We start from the raw sequence: 14,532 nt of genomic DNA, 5'->3' as shown, positions 1-14,532 counted from the left end.
GCCTCCAGGGCTCAGTGCCATTAGCACTGTCATGAGGAAGCAGGACAGCTATAAATGGGAGTGATAAATAGAAAATGATGAGCCTTGGCCAAGGGCCCACTGTGCTGTGAGTGCAGCCCCGCCTCTGCCTGGTCAAGGGATGGACAGCTGTCCATGCACCAGGGCTGATAGCCACGCTGGAGTGCTAATTAACTGTGTGAAGGAGAATGCCTATGGGAGCCCTCAGTGACATCTGCCCCTAGGCCATGGCATGCCTGTGTCCTGGGAAAGGTGTGTTGCTGGGAGCCCTGCCATTAACTAAAGACAGGGCTGGAGCAGGCCGGCCACTTATACCTTCTCTAGCCTCAGTCTTCCTGCCCATGAAGTGGGAAGAATGTTGCCCATCCTGGCCTCTGAGTCTTTGCCTGTCTGCATCACAGGCTGGTGTGAAAAGGAAATGAGTACACGCTTTACCAGAGAGTAATTAGAGGGAGTGTGAAGCACTAAGGCAGCTTATGGTTTTGTTGCTTCACAGTTGTTACAGCTCACCTGGGAAATGGTTACAGAACTTGCCTGAGAAGACAGAAATCAACCTCTTAGAGAATGGCAAGGGGCGGAGGAATTAAAGGGGACTTGGAGAAGAAGCAGGGGTGTTGGTAGATGCAGACAGGGTGCTCTCCCCTGCCCCACAGTTCCCTCCAGCTCCCCTCCTTTTATCCCCTCTGTTTTATGATTCTAGGAGAACAATCTGATCTTCTATGAATGCAGTGCCTATTCTGGTCACAACACCAAAGAGTCCCTGCTCCATTTGGCCAGGTAGAGGACAGCTCCGCGGATGGGATGGGATGGGTGGGATGATGTGACTGCTTTGCGGGTCTGACAGGGACCACTGCATTCACCACCACCACCCACACCCACACCTGCGACCTCACTGCATTCACCAACCCCACCTCCTATCCCAGAACTCACTGCACTCCCCACCACCCCACTCCCCACCTGTAGCCTCATCTCACTCACCACCACTCCCACACAGCCCTACTCTCAACCTCACTGCATTCACCATCATCCCCCACCTCCCACCCCCAAGCTCCCTGCATTCACCATCATCCCCCACCTCCCACCCCCAAGCTCACTGCATTCACCATCATCCCCCACCTCCCACAGACCTCTGGTCTGTTTTCTATGTGCCTGAGCCTCTGGGTAAATGGGCTGGTGGCCTGGGCCTTTGTGTGTGATTCCAGGGGTCAAGGGCAGCCTCTGAAACACACACAAAAAAAGCCAAGAAGGAAGCCTCCCTGCCTGTCACTGGGTCTGCAATCTTCTCTCTTAAAGGCTGCCTTTCCCCAGGAATTCTTTATTTTTATTACTAACACTATTATAGATGTCCCCCATTTGCATACCCCCTTTAGCCACCCCCTAATTCCCCCCTCCCACCCCCATCACCACACTGTTGTCTGTGTCCTCTTTTTAAATGCAAATGATCATGGGAAAGGTCGTATCTTAGGTCCCACAATCCTGGCTCAAGTCTTAGCAGGGATTAGTTGCCAGCCAGCTGGGATCAAGGAGGGGTTAGGACTCCTAGGGAGGGGGAGAGGGAGGGGGAACCCAGGAGAGAAGGGCTGTGATGGGAGACCAGAGGCAACCAAGGTGATGGCATTCCAAGGGCTGGTCCCATAGAAAGACACTTCCATAAACCTCTGCCTACATCACAATTAAGAAAACGCCACAACACACAGGGCCCTATTTTCCATACTTGAACATTCACTCCTTCATCTATTCAGGCATTTATTTCATTCCATCCATGCACCAGCTAACAGATATCTAATAGTAATCATTTGTGCTCAGCATTCATTCTGGGGCATCTAAAAACATTTTAGGTGAGTAATTAAGAGCCCAGAACAATTTCTATGCCCTGGCGAGGTTGTAGAGCGATGGAAGACCCTGGGGAAAGTTTTAGGCTTTTCTCTGCACTGATTCTCAGAGCAAGTCACTCTGCCTCTGAGCTCTGCCCTAACGTAGGCACATCAATCATACCTTCCCTGCCCACTCCCAGGTTGTTGTGAGAATCAAAGCAGGTGCTGAAGGTGAAAGCACTTCGACAGTATGAAGAGGGATAAGATTCTTAACACTGTTTTTAATCCTTCCTTTCCCACATTTAATCTGGAGTTGTGGCCACATGGGACAGCCCTTCCGTAGAGTTAATAACTAAGAAATATATTTTCTGAGCCTCTATGTGTTCCGGGTACTGTGATGGGCTGCAGAAATGAAGAGACAAACCGTAGTCTCTGCTCTCAGCAGCTCCTTCAGTGCGGAGGGAGCGATGGGGTTTGAACAGAAGGGTCAGAGTGCTATCCTCGCACTACACCACCTGGACGGTCAGGGGAGGCTTCCTGGAGGAGGTGGGAAGGCTCACTATTGACTGAACTCTGGCTTTACACATTATACTCATGGGCCTGTAGTCCACAGGGGAGACTTGGAGTACTCTCTCTGATGCTCTGGTGAGGTTGCGGCCCCTCAGTATCACCCAGAGGGTCTGTAACCCAAGGGCCTAGCAGCTACCCACTAGTGATGCTGTTCCTTCCCTCCTCCCAGGATCCTCAAGGAGCAAGAAGACACAGTGAGGGAGGACACCATCCAGGTTGCCCGCCCTGCCAAGAAAAAATCCTGCTGTGGCTGAAAGGCACCGCCTCCGCCTCTCCCCCAGGCCTGGCTCACAGGGCCCACCTGAACGCTGCGCGTGGCTCGGCACAGGTGCTCCCGCCAAGGCCGGCCCAGACCTCTGTCCTTGACAGGGACTTGCCTTCCCCAAAGAAAGGGGAGCACCTCCACTCAGGAGAGCTGCTCTTGGAGCACCTTAGAGTCTTTCCTCTTCCTTCTTTCTCTAGATCCCAGATGCCCATTCCTTTCCCTCCCTCCCCCCACCTCCAGCTTGGCTTCCTGGGGAAAGAAACAGATGGGCTTTCCCAGAGAAGCCACCACGTGCCTTCTCCACCCTCCTCCTCCCCCCAACCCCCTTGCCTTTAAGAGCCTCAGCAAAGCAGTTGCCATGGTAACTGTGCAGGGCCGACTTGCTGCTTCCTGCAGGCCACAGATACAGCACCTGGGCAATGAATGCCAGGGTGGCTGGTCGGGCTTTGGCTCCTGTTCTCTGGATGCCAATGGGACACTCTTGGCATATGCTTCATGGACCTCAAGGTGCCTGTGTGGTGTTCAGGGGAGCAAACCTGGGCACCCGCATCCTATTCCTCACCCCACATCCTCCACCCCCAGGGGTCCTGCTCCTCCCCAGGCTTCAGGGCCCAGCCTCTCTCAGCAGCCACTGGCCCGTGGTATTTGCCCCACGGGTTCTCAGAAACAGTGCCTTATAAGAACCCCAGCCTTTTCTCCTCACCGCCCACCCACAGCCAGGACTCCCAGGTGGGCTGGGGTGATAAATGGGTGCCTAGGGTTAGGGAGTGGGCTTACTTCCTGCTTCACTTTCAGAGATGAAAAGAAAACCAGGGGGGAAAAACCATCTGCTGCTAAACAGAGCGACCATTTCTGGAGGGTATAAATAAACTATAGCTATGTAAAGCCATTTTCTAAATGTTTCTCAAAATAGCTCTCTGAGAAATTGTATGTGATGATTGACAGGGTAGCTTGACATGCAGGCAGTGAGGCCCAACACCAGGTCCATCATTACTGACTTCATTTTATTTGATTTGCGATTTTCCAGAAGACCGTGTGTGTGTGTGTGTGTGTGTGTGTGTGTGTGTGTGTGTGTTTTAAGTGTGGCTGTGATGGTGACATTTTGCTGGTGTTTGTCAAAAGAGTGTAGCTGCTGGCCTGGGCACCGTGACTGCAACACCTCAGGGCATTGGAATGAAGGGAAGGTCTGGGCCTGTGGTGGTCTCTGGCCTGGGTGCTGATGAGTGCCCAGCCCTGGCTGGCTGGCAGCGGAACTGGCGAGGGCACTCTTGCCCTGGGAGGGAAGTTGGATGAAATGACCATAAAGATCACTGCCGATGACCATTCTCGGGTTGTGGGCCCAGGCCCGCAGGAGAGGAGGTGGTGAAGGCAGAGAGGCAGAAAGTGCCCACACGCCTCTGAGAAGATGACTCAAGACAAATGCACACAGTCAGCCAGGCTGGGGAGAGGCCACAGTTCCCAATGCTCCTCCCTACATCCTCTCCACTGACCCCCAAAGGGGTCAGAGCCCCAGGGGTTGCCAGGTACATGCCCAGTTCTTTTTGCAGACTCCTCTCTTCTCTGTCATCCAGCCTTCAGAGGCACCAGGGAGCCCGTGAAGGGTGTGGAACAAAACCCAGCAATGAGCACTGGAAGGGGCCCCTGGATCTTCGGCAAGCCGGCTCCCTCCCTGGGCCCCCATCTCAGCAGTAAAGTGAGCAGTGGGCTATTTGATGCTCCAGGCTCTTCCCCCTCAGAATGCTTTTGACGACCTGCTCATTTTCCCACTTAGGCTGCTCTGGCCCCACTCAGAGTTTGAGGGGAACTCGAAGGAGACTCCATTTCCTGGGAGAGGACACTGGTGGTGGTCTCATTTGTGGGATGTGTGGGGGACGGTCACCCGGCGGTGGCCCTCTTATCTGGTGTGTTGCTGTGTGAATGTATGTTTTACTTGTATGGAGTGCAGGTGGAAGGTAGGGATTGCCAGGGAGAAAGGGAAGCAGCTGTCCTGCTTCTGATGGAAACAGGATGGCAATTGGGATTTATGGGGCAAGCAGGCTCTCCGTGGGGTTCCCTCAGCCATAGATGCATCTGTCCCTGAACACCTGACCCCTGGCTCGGGCTGCATTTTTTCCATTTAGGAGAAGTGGATTCAGGACTTAGAGCAGGGTGGGATGACCCTAGTGCCTGGCCTTCCAGTGTGTGGGGTAAAGCCCCACGAACCCTCAAAGGTCCCAAGAGACAGAAGGGCAGAAAGTGTCTTCAGGCCTCTGCTGCTCCCTTTTCCAACCTCACTTGAAGAAGTGTGGAGCATGAGGACTTCAGAGAGACTCTGAGAAGTTCTGTGTTCCCATGTCTCAGCCTTCCCTTCTCTCCTCCCCTTCTCTCCCATTCCTTTTAAGGAATTTTTTAAAATATATTTTATTGATTTTTTACAGAGAGGAAGGGAGAGGGATAGAGAGTTAGAAACATCAATGAGAGAGAAACATCGATCAGCTGCCTCCTGCACACTCCCTACTGGGGATGTGCCCACAACCAAGGTACATGTCCTTGACCAGAATCAAACCTGGGACCCTTGAGTCCGCAGGCCGACGCTCTATCCACTGAGCCAAACCAGTTAGGGCACTCTCCCATTCCTTTTAAACCACCATGGTGATTAAAGTCACCCAGGGATGGTCAGCCTGGCCCCGAGCCAGCAGTGCTATCAGAAAAACTTCTTCTCCATCCCATTTACATTGCTGTTATGATCTTGAGCAAGTCACTTCACCAGGCTTCATGTTAATCTGTAGATCAGAGGTTTCAACATCAACCTCTCAGGGACATTTAAACTAGTAAATAAAGCAATGTTTCTGAAGTACTTAGCACAGTGCCCAGCACAGGAGGCGCTAACAAATAGGGGCTATTACTGTTGAGCTGCTGCCCAGTCCCTTTTCCTTGCTTCAGTTTCAGATAAGAACCAACTAACACCAAGTGCTTACCCCAAACTGGATAAATCCCCATTCCCCAGTCCAGTTACCTGGCTGATGAGCTTGTATCTGGCTTTGCCTCATGGCCTTTGGCTTTCCAGTCAATGTCTGTAGTCTACCAGTGTCTGTGGTCTGATTTCAGCCCATAGCCCACTCTCCCTCCCTATCTGTGGTTCTCCAGGACTCATATAGCAGCTCAGACCCGGTGCCAGCTCCTTGGTGTTTACCTGGGAATGACCTGTGCTCGTTGTCATTCCTGGCTCCTCACTTGTTGCTGTATTCTGCTTCCTTGTGCTTCTTCTGGGGTCTGCTACTGCCCTCAGCCTTGAATTGCCAAACCATGAGCTCTGGCACCAAACCAATGCCCCGTTCACTTTCCTTTCACAGACTCTTTGAGGTCTTTTCTGTTTCTCTGTGATACCCTAGCTTTCTTCCATGTCTTCCCATCCTGTACTCTTTCTCTATTCTTTTTAAAAATATATATATTTATATTGTTTTCAGAGAGGAAGGGAGAGGAAAAGAGAGATAGAAACATCAATGATGAGAGAGATTCATTGATCGGCTGCTTCCTTCTTGCCCCCTCCTGGGGACAAGCCAGCAACCCAGGCATGTGCCCTAACTGGGAATCAAATCATGACCTCCTGGTTCATAGGTCGATGCTCAAACACTGAGCCACTCTGGGCTCTTTCTCTATTCTTAATACCTCCACCCAGTCTTGGACTCTCCTCCTTTCTACTCTCCCCTGGCCTACTCCAGGCCACTCCTGTTCGCTCTATCAAAAATGTCTCAGCCTTTGTTTCTGTCCCAAGAGATCACTGCTCCAAAAGATCTTAAACCAATTTCTACGAAGGTGTTAATACAAATGGTGGCTTCAGGGCTATATTTACATTTTAACAAAGAACTCTAAGGGAGACCAGAACTTTAACCCAAGGAATGAACTCTTAGTGGTAGGCTATTAAGCACCATAATGGGTCGTGGGCATCAAATATTTAAGACAGAGCTGCCTTCTCCTCGACTGCTCTTAGAGACCTCGGTTTTCTCTATGTATTTTGGAGCTCTATTTCTAGGTTCATATATGTTTGTAGTTGTTTATTTTTTCTTTATGAAATAGCACTTTATCATTATAAAGTGTCCTTCTTTGTCTTTATAGCAATTTGTATCTAAAATCTATTATTTATGATATTAGTATAGTCACAACAGTTCTCTGTCAGTTGCTGTTTGCATGGTGTATTTTTCCATCTTTTAACTTTGAACCTATTTGTGCCTTTGAGTCTAAAATGATCCTCTTATAGACAGCATATAGTTGGATAGTGTTTTAAATCTATTCCTCCCATCTCTGCCTTTTAATTGGCAAGTTTAAACTGTTTATATTTAATGTAATTAGAAAATTAAGATTTATGCCTGCCATTTTGCTATTTCTTTTTTATATTTCAACTAGAGGCTCGGTGCATGAAATTCATGCAAAGGGGGTGGGGGTTTCCCTCAGCCCAGCCTGCACCCTTTCCAATCCAGGACCCCTTGGGGGATGTCCCAACTGCCGGTTTAGGCCCGATCCTGGGGATTGGGCCTAAACCAGAAGTTGGACATCCCTCTCACAATCCTAGACAGCTGGCTCCTAATTGCTCACCTGCCTGCCTGCCTGGTCGCCCCCAACTGCCCCCCCTCTGCTGGCCTGGTCACCACTAACTGCCCCCTCTGCCGTCCTGGTCACCCCCAACTGCACCCCCTGCCAGGCTGGTCACCCCTAACTGCCCCCCCCCCCCACTGGCCTGGTCTCCCCATGCAGCTTGCTGTTCAGTCATTTGGTCATCCCTCAATAACCCCCCTGCTGGCCTGGTCACCCCACACAGCCTGCTTGTTCAGTCATTTTGTCATCCCTCACTAACTCTGGTTATAGGCAGCCATCTTGTGAGGGTGTAAGGGTTAATTTGCATATTACCTCTTTGTTATATAGAATGTCTTTTTTCCTCTATCCCTCCATTACTGCCTTCTTTTGTCTTAGTTATTTTCTAGTGTGCTGTTTTAATTCCCCTTTTTTTTCATTTACTATACTTTTTTAAACTTATTTTCTTGGTGGTTACCTGATGTTTCTATTAATATCTCATTTATAACAAACTAGTTTAGATTAATACCTACTTAATTTCAACAGTACACAAAACTGCTTTTGTATAGCTTTATTACCCCTTCCTTATGTTGTTATTGTCACAAATTGCATATTTATACATTTTGTTTCCATCAACATAGATTTACAGTTATTTTATGGAGTTGTCTTCTAAATCAAACAGGAAAAAAAGGAATTAAAGCAAAAAATACATTTATACCATTTTCTATATTTAATTTGTAATTGCTTTTACCAGTGCCCCTTATTTCTTCATATTGATTCAAGTTACTATCTAGTGTTCTTTCATTTCAGTCATATTTATTATAGAGCAGGTCTGCTAGAGACAAACTTTCTTAGTTTTGTTTATCTAGAAATGACTGAATGGTAACTGTAAGATATAGAACTTTTGGTTTATAACGCCCCCTACCACTTGCCAACTTTCCCTCCTCCCCCCACCCTCCTTGCACGTCCTTCCCTGTTCAGTCAGAATGTCAGTACTTTGAATATACTATTCCATTGTTTTTTGGCCTCCATGGTTTCTGATGAGAAATCAGCTGCTAATCTAATTGAGGTTCTTTTGTATATGATGAATTGCTTCTTGCTGCTTTGATGTGCCTAGTTATGGATCTCTTTAAGTTTATCCTGCTTGGAGTTGGTTGAGCTTCTTGGATGTGTATATTAATGTGTTTCATCAAATTTGGGAAGTGTTTGGTCATTACTTTGTTAAATTTTTTTTCTGCCCCTTTCTCCTTCTCTTTTCTTTCTAGGACCCCTATTATGGCCATGGTGGCATGCTCTATGATGTCTCATAGGTTTTGAGGCTCTGTCCAATTTTCTTCATTCTTTTTTCTTTGTGTTCCTCATACCAGATTATCTCAATTGCCTTATCTTAAAGTTCACTGAGCCTTTCTTCTGCCTGCTCAAATATGCTATTGGGATCCTCTAGTGAATTTTTCATTTTCATTATTGTACTTTTCAATTTCAGAATGTCTCTTTGGTTCCTTTTTATAATTGTTACTTCTTTGTTAATATTCTGTATTTGGAGAGACATTGTTTTCATACTTTCCTATAGTTCTTTAGACATTGTTTCCTTTAGGTCTTTGAAAATATTTTTAAAAGCTGATTTAAAGTTCAAAGAACTGATGTACAAATCAAGCTCTGCTTTCTATCCCTGCTTTCTTCTTTATATTCCATACCACATAGCCAGAACTCTGAGTTCATTTCTTAGCCCTACCTCTAAGCTCCTCCCCATCATATTTTATCTCTTCTGAATTGGAGGGAGAACATGAAACTCAGAAGTCCTTCAGATCTGAGAACCCTCCTCTCATGAAACTCAGAAGTCCTTCAGATCTGAGGATCCTCCTCTCCATTTTGAGCTTCTGGGTTCTGTGCTAGAGATGAACAGCCCAAGGAGGTATCCAGTTCCTTGGAAGTGAAGAAGGCCAGACATCCTCAGGCAGTTTCTCCTCCTGCCAAGAATTCAGACATTACACAAAGCTTTGGTCAAAAGCTATAAATGAAGGAAGAATGCAAATCAGAAACTTTTTTTAAAAAGCAGATTAATGACTTCAAAATAATGAAATCACAGTACACAAACATACAAAACCTAAGACTTAAATGCCCTGTTGCTGAGTGGCCCTGTGAGTACTGCCCTCTCTCCTCCTGTCATCTGAGGAATAGAAATTGGTTTATACAAATTCTAATCAGGTTCAGTCAAAATTCATAGGATTTTACATTCTTATCCTGGGGTATATAGATTGTGGTGGGGGGTATTGATAATGGTTAACAGGATATAGGAGGTTTCTAAACCTCCCCCACTTCCTAAATCTATTAAGGTGTCCATTAATAAACATGTTAATTATCAGCAGTAGAAGTAACAAAGAACATCACAACTCTAACCTTGAACAAAGGTCAGTGGAGCCAAGTTAATTGAACTGTCCTACTTAGGAAAAAGATCTTGCTGGAAATGCTGGAGGTTGGGAAACCACATAGCACTTGGCGGAGGACCTGGAATCAATGTGGAAACTGAGGAGCATTGGCGAGGTGGGTCATTCATCACCCTGCGGCAAGACTGAGTCAGGTCCAAGAACTGACCTATCTCAGGGCTGGGACTTGATCAGGGCTTTGGCTCTGATTCAGAAGTGGGACTTACAGGCTCTTGTCATAACACCAGGAGATTCCTCTCCCAACAAATGAGAACTCATAGAGCCAGTGAGGCCTGTGCTATCATAATGAGTTATTGCTTGATCCATCTGACCTATAAAAATAAATGCTACCCATAAAAACACCACACTACCAAGCAAAAATGCCCAAAGAACATGGACGGAAAGAATGAACTTTTTTAAAAAAAACTTGGAAACAGAAATTGAAGCATGTGGACTTCAAGGGGCCTTAGAATGTTTGAGTAATGTGACTATAGAACTAGAATTCATCAAGCATGTGTAGCATTAGGTCAAGGGCAGAGTGTCAGGGGCAATTCAATATCTGGCCCATGAACTCCCCAGGCTATTCTGTAATGATAGTGTGCAGTAATTATTTATATACACTGCCCCAAGGGCTCTAATGAGCAAAATGCACTGGATTGAGCTCCTGAGGCAGAAGCATTCATCTCTGTCCCCTCATGTTTAGCACAGTGACTGGCAAACAATGCTTGCCTAAAGGAGCACTCAGAGCAGAGCTTCATTTCTCAAGAACAAGGCTCACCACTTGGTGAGTTCACTCCCCTGGAGCCCCAGGTCCCAAAGGCTGGACCTCTGGGCCTGTGACCTGGTAGACCCATGGGGTTTGCTTCGCTGCTTCAAATGAGTCAAATGTTTTAAAATGCTTCTGGCTTTTAAAACAAAGTGTTGAGGAGCATTCTAGCTGCTGCAATTTAATTGCCTTTCAGACAGTGTGATGCCCATCAGAGCATTCCAGCTCATCACCCTGCAGCCACCCCAGCTGCCACGAGCAGCAGCAATCCATTACCCACAGGCAGCTCAACAGCTTAATTTGACTTGAGCTCCATGCTTCTGCGCATAAAAAGACACTTGTCTGCCCAGTTCGCCTTCTTCCTGGTGTGGAACCAGCCATCTTTACCCAGGCTGTGCTCCCCACAAATTATATGACCTTGAGCAAAACCTGGAACTGCATGATACTGTGAGCCCCAGCTTCCAAGTCTGTACAATAGCGCTCTCTGCCCAACTGCCCTCACAGGGTAGTGAAGGTCAAATGAGAACTCTGAGGAAAGGGCTTAGTCAACTGAAAGTCTGTAGACAAATGTGAGTTATTAAATTTGTGCAAGAGACCAAACAAAACAAAATAGGAAAAAGAAAGAAAAGCCCACATTTGGTAACTGGGAGAAGCTGAGGCCTCAGGTAAGAGCAGCTCCCATTTCCCTGGGCCAATAGAATAAGGAGAACTTGCATCCTTTCAAGCTAGAGACTTTTTTCTAAGAAAGCTTTGTACCCTCACTCTGCTTTGACATTGGACAGGGCCAGCATCGCAGACGATAAGGTTCTCACTGGCAGGGCTCTGGTCTCATTAGTATTGTACTTACTGGGGCCTGGTATGTAATAGACATGAGGCAGTGGATGGGTGGGTTTGCTGTCCATTAAGACTTTACATAGCACATTCCTAATTAAACCACCTTTACATTAGATTTATAAAACACTTTAGGATGATGCAAAAGTTCTGGAGTTGGAGAGTACTGATGGTTGCACACAATCTTGTGAATGTACTAATGCCACTAAGCTGTACATTTAAAAATGGTTAAAATTATAAATTTTGTTATGTAGATTATACCTCAATACATTAAAAAAAAAAACTACCTTCTGAAACATTTATATTCCTTGAATGAATGAAGGATGGATTCTCTTCAATGCCCAACAACTGGGCTCTAAGATGCTCAATGTTTGTCTCAAGTTATAACCAGAGGTGAGGGAGCAGGAAAGGTTCCTCTGAGTACTTGAGGAAACACCTAGAAACCTACAGTGTACATTAACATGCCACAACAATGCCATGGCTCTCCTTCACTGAAGGCCCTCGAGCCAACCTCACCCACACCCACTCAATGGGGGAGGGACTCTCAGTCCTCCTGGCATCTCTGCCCCTGCCCAGCACACGCTTCTCTTTAGGAGCCTGGCTCCCCCTGTATATAAGGTCCTGGACAGGACCTTCATATTCCACATGCCAACAGGAGCACCTAGTCGGACCCCAGAGTAGGGGCTCAATGAGAGTGTGTTGAATGACAACAATAAATAAATGACAATTGTCTTTTGTTGTTCCTGGAATTCTGTTGCATTAACTACAGCTGGAAATACATTCATTAGCACCCCAAAATATTTTGGTTTTGCAAGATTTATGTTGTAATAATGTATAGTAAGGAGACTGGGAACCAGCATAGACGGATCAGTGTGGAAGAGGGACTGGCATACTGCGTTCAGGGAGGGCTGACTTTGGTGTTACACTTGTTCTGAGTGACTCAAGAGGGCTGGGAATGCAGACAGTGGGGACTTGATTTATCGCAAGGAAGCTTATCCCAGTGAGCATGGTCCAGCAATGGAATGGGCTGCCTCACTCGGTAGTGAGCTCTCTGACACTGGAGGTGTTCAAGCAGATGAACTCTTCTTTTTGGAATGTCAGTGAGAAACTAGATACAGTGAATTACAAGGAATCCACCTCCACTTTCTCTCCTGGTCTCCCCCTACTGTGCCGGGCCAGCACAGCCAAGGGTTCGGTGAGCCTGAGGGGGGGCGGGGGCAGCGAAGGATGTAGAAAAGACAGACAAAGAGAATAAGCTGGGTCTAGTGGATTTCCTGTGCCTGGCTAAGGCCACAGAGAGGGACCCAGACAGCAAGCTGATGCTTTATTTTATAGCCAGAGGTAAACAAGGTAGTGCTCACCATAGTTACAATGTTCTTGTGAGTTTCACTTGTTTTGGCAGCACTTGCTGTACCTCCCCCAGCCCATTAGCTACCCAGATAAGATCTAGGGAGCATCATAAGGTCAACCCTAATTATGCTAAGAGGGCTGTGCCCTCTAAGCTGGGACTTGTTTGTGGCTTTGCCAACAGGTCAGTCCCAGGCTTAATCCTATAGCCGCTCCCTACACCCTACTTTCCCTCCCTTTCTTCCTTTTCTTTATCTTTCTAACTCTCTCTCATCCTCTCCACCTCCCAACCTCCAGCCTGTGCTCTCACATCAGGAATTGGAAAGCACCTGGCCTAAAAGTCAACCGAAGAGGTTTGGGCTTCACAGCTCGTCCAGCATGGGGAGGGTGCTGAGGCCTCACCAGTGTCCAGCCAGCTGTCTACTGTGCCAAGTGAAATTACCAGCTTCCCAGTGTGGGTCTATTTAAATTAGCCTCTCATGTCTGATGGATTTAAAAATATGCTAGAAGGCAGCATCTTAAATACAAGAAACACAAGCAGATGAGGCTGCATTTTCCTTCCTCTATGTTTATCCCTCTCTCTTTCTCTTCCTCCCCATTCCCTTTCCTGCCCCTTCCCAGAGTAGTTTTTATTCATGAGGGCCATCTCCTCCCTCTCCCCACCCCTTCTCTTCTCTCAGTGGCATGAAGTTTGAAGCTTGAGCAATGGCTGGGAAGCCCTGGGGTCTATCCAGGTTCCCTCCTTAACTTGGTGAGAGACAAATATGACCACCCTCATGAGTGCTGGGCACCCTTACTCCTAGCTCACTGCCTGCCTAACCACTGGTCTTCTGCATTGACTATTGTGTGCAAATGCAGAGCTAGACTGATCCCAGAGCAGGCTTACCAAGCTCCCTCAGGCCACAGATGAGGACACTGTGCTCATGCAGGAGGAGGGACTTGCCAGGGTCTCAGGTCAGTGAGCAGCCATGCTGGCTCCTGGCTGTCTTGGTGTCACAGTTGCCTTTCCAATTCTATATGCTCTGCTTGCTGGGAAGGTCATTTGCTACCCCTAGTTCCTCTGACTATCAATAGTCCACCTGTGAGGGTTTCACAGGCTCCCGTCACAGCAGGGTTCCCAGTCTGTCCCCTGATATTTACTGGGAACTGGTTCTGGGGCCTTGGCCCACTTTGGTTGATCTAACCCAGTGGTCGGCAAACTGCAGCCCCTTGAGTGTGTCTCTTCCACAAAATACCACGTGCGGGAGCACACATACAGTGTGATTGAAACTTCGTGGCCACACTCAAGGGTCCAAAGAGCCGCATATGGCTCGTAAGCCGCAGTTTGCTGACCACTGATCTAACCCAATCTTCTCCTGCTGTGATCCAAGTCATGTTCCCTCTAGTCCCCGAACATCATCTCTTGGAGACTTGATAAGCAGGCCCTGCCGCATGCCCCGTCTCTGTGGGTGGTGGCCAGCTGCTGGGTTGCAGTGGTTGAAATCAGGAGAACTGCTTCACCTGAAACAGCAGCACCGCCTGCCCCACACCACGGAGTGATGTTAGCTCCTGCACTCAACCTTCGCTGCTCATTGGAATCACTGGGGGGAGAGGGGAGAATAGGGGAAGGATTTTTCTTTAACTAGTTTACTTCTTCATATTTATTCCACTTTTAATTGTTTTATCTATTTTATTATTTTTTAAAAATCTTGCGCTCCCCTCCTACCATAAATTCTGATTTAATTATAAGTTAAAAGAGTTTAAAAAATTGTTTAGTATTACCATTATTATCAACAATAATGGAATGGAATAATAGAATGTAAAAAATCTGCTTGTGTGTGAACATTTTCTTGACCTTGGATCTGCCCTTGTGTGCCTGTGTCTTTGCCCATGCTCTTCCCTCTGTCTGGATTCTTTAAGGGAATTTCAGTGACTTGTCTATGGTCATGCAACAGGTCTTTAGTTAAGCAG

The 14,532-nt window shown here is 47.3% G+C and overlaps 1 protein-coding gene across 1 annotated transcript in view; it reads left to right on the top strand.

The window, feature by feature from the left end:
• The window catches only part of CRACR2A (calcium release activated channel regulator 2A), a gene marked incomplete at its 5' end in the record, with an annotated part of 82,720 nt that extends 79,147 nt beyond the window's left edge, over positions 1-3,573 (top strand). Inside the window, 2 exons of the mRNA XM_081082362.1 lie at positions 719-795; positions 2,572-3,573. Of these exons, the coding sequence (XP_080938488.1) occupies positions 719-795; positions 2,572-2,656 (162 nt within the window). The 3' untranslated portion in view covers positions 2,657-3,573. The remainder of the gene's footprint in view (positions 1-718; positions 796-2,571) is intronic.
• Positions 3,574-14,532: the final 10,959 nt, after the last annotated feature.

This window comes from Myotis nattereri (assembly GCF_964212035.1).
Source record: "Myotis nattereri genome assembly, chromosome: 2".
NCBI classification, from domain to species: Eukaryota; Metazoa; Chordata; class Mammalia; order Chiroptera; family Vespertilionidae; genus Myotis; species Myotis nattereri.
This window is presented reverse-complemented; position numbering and strand designations above follow the sequence as displayed.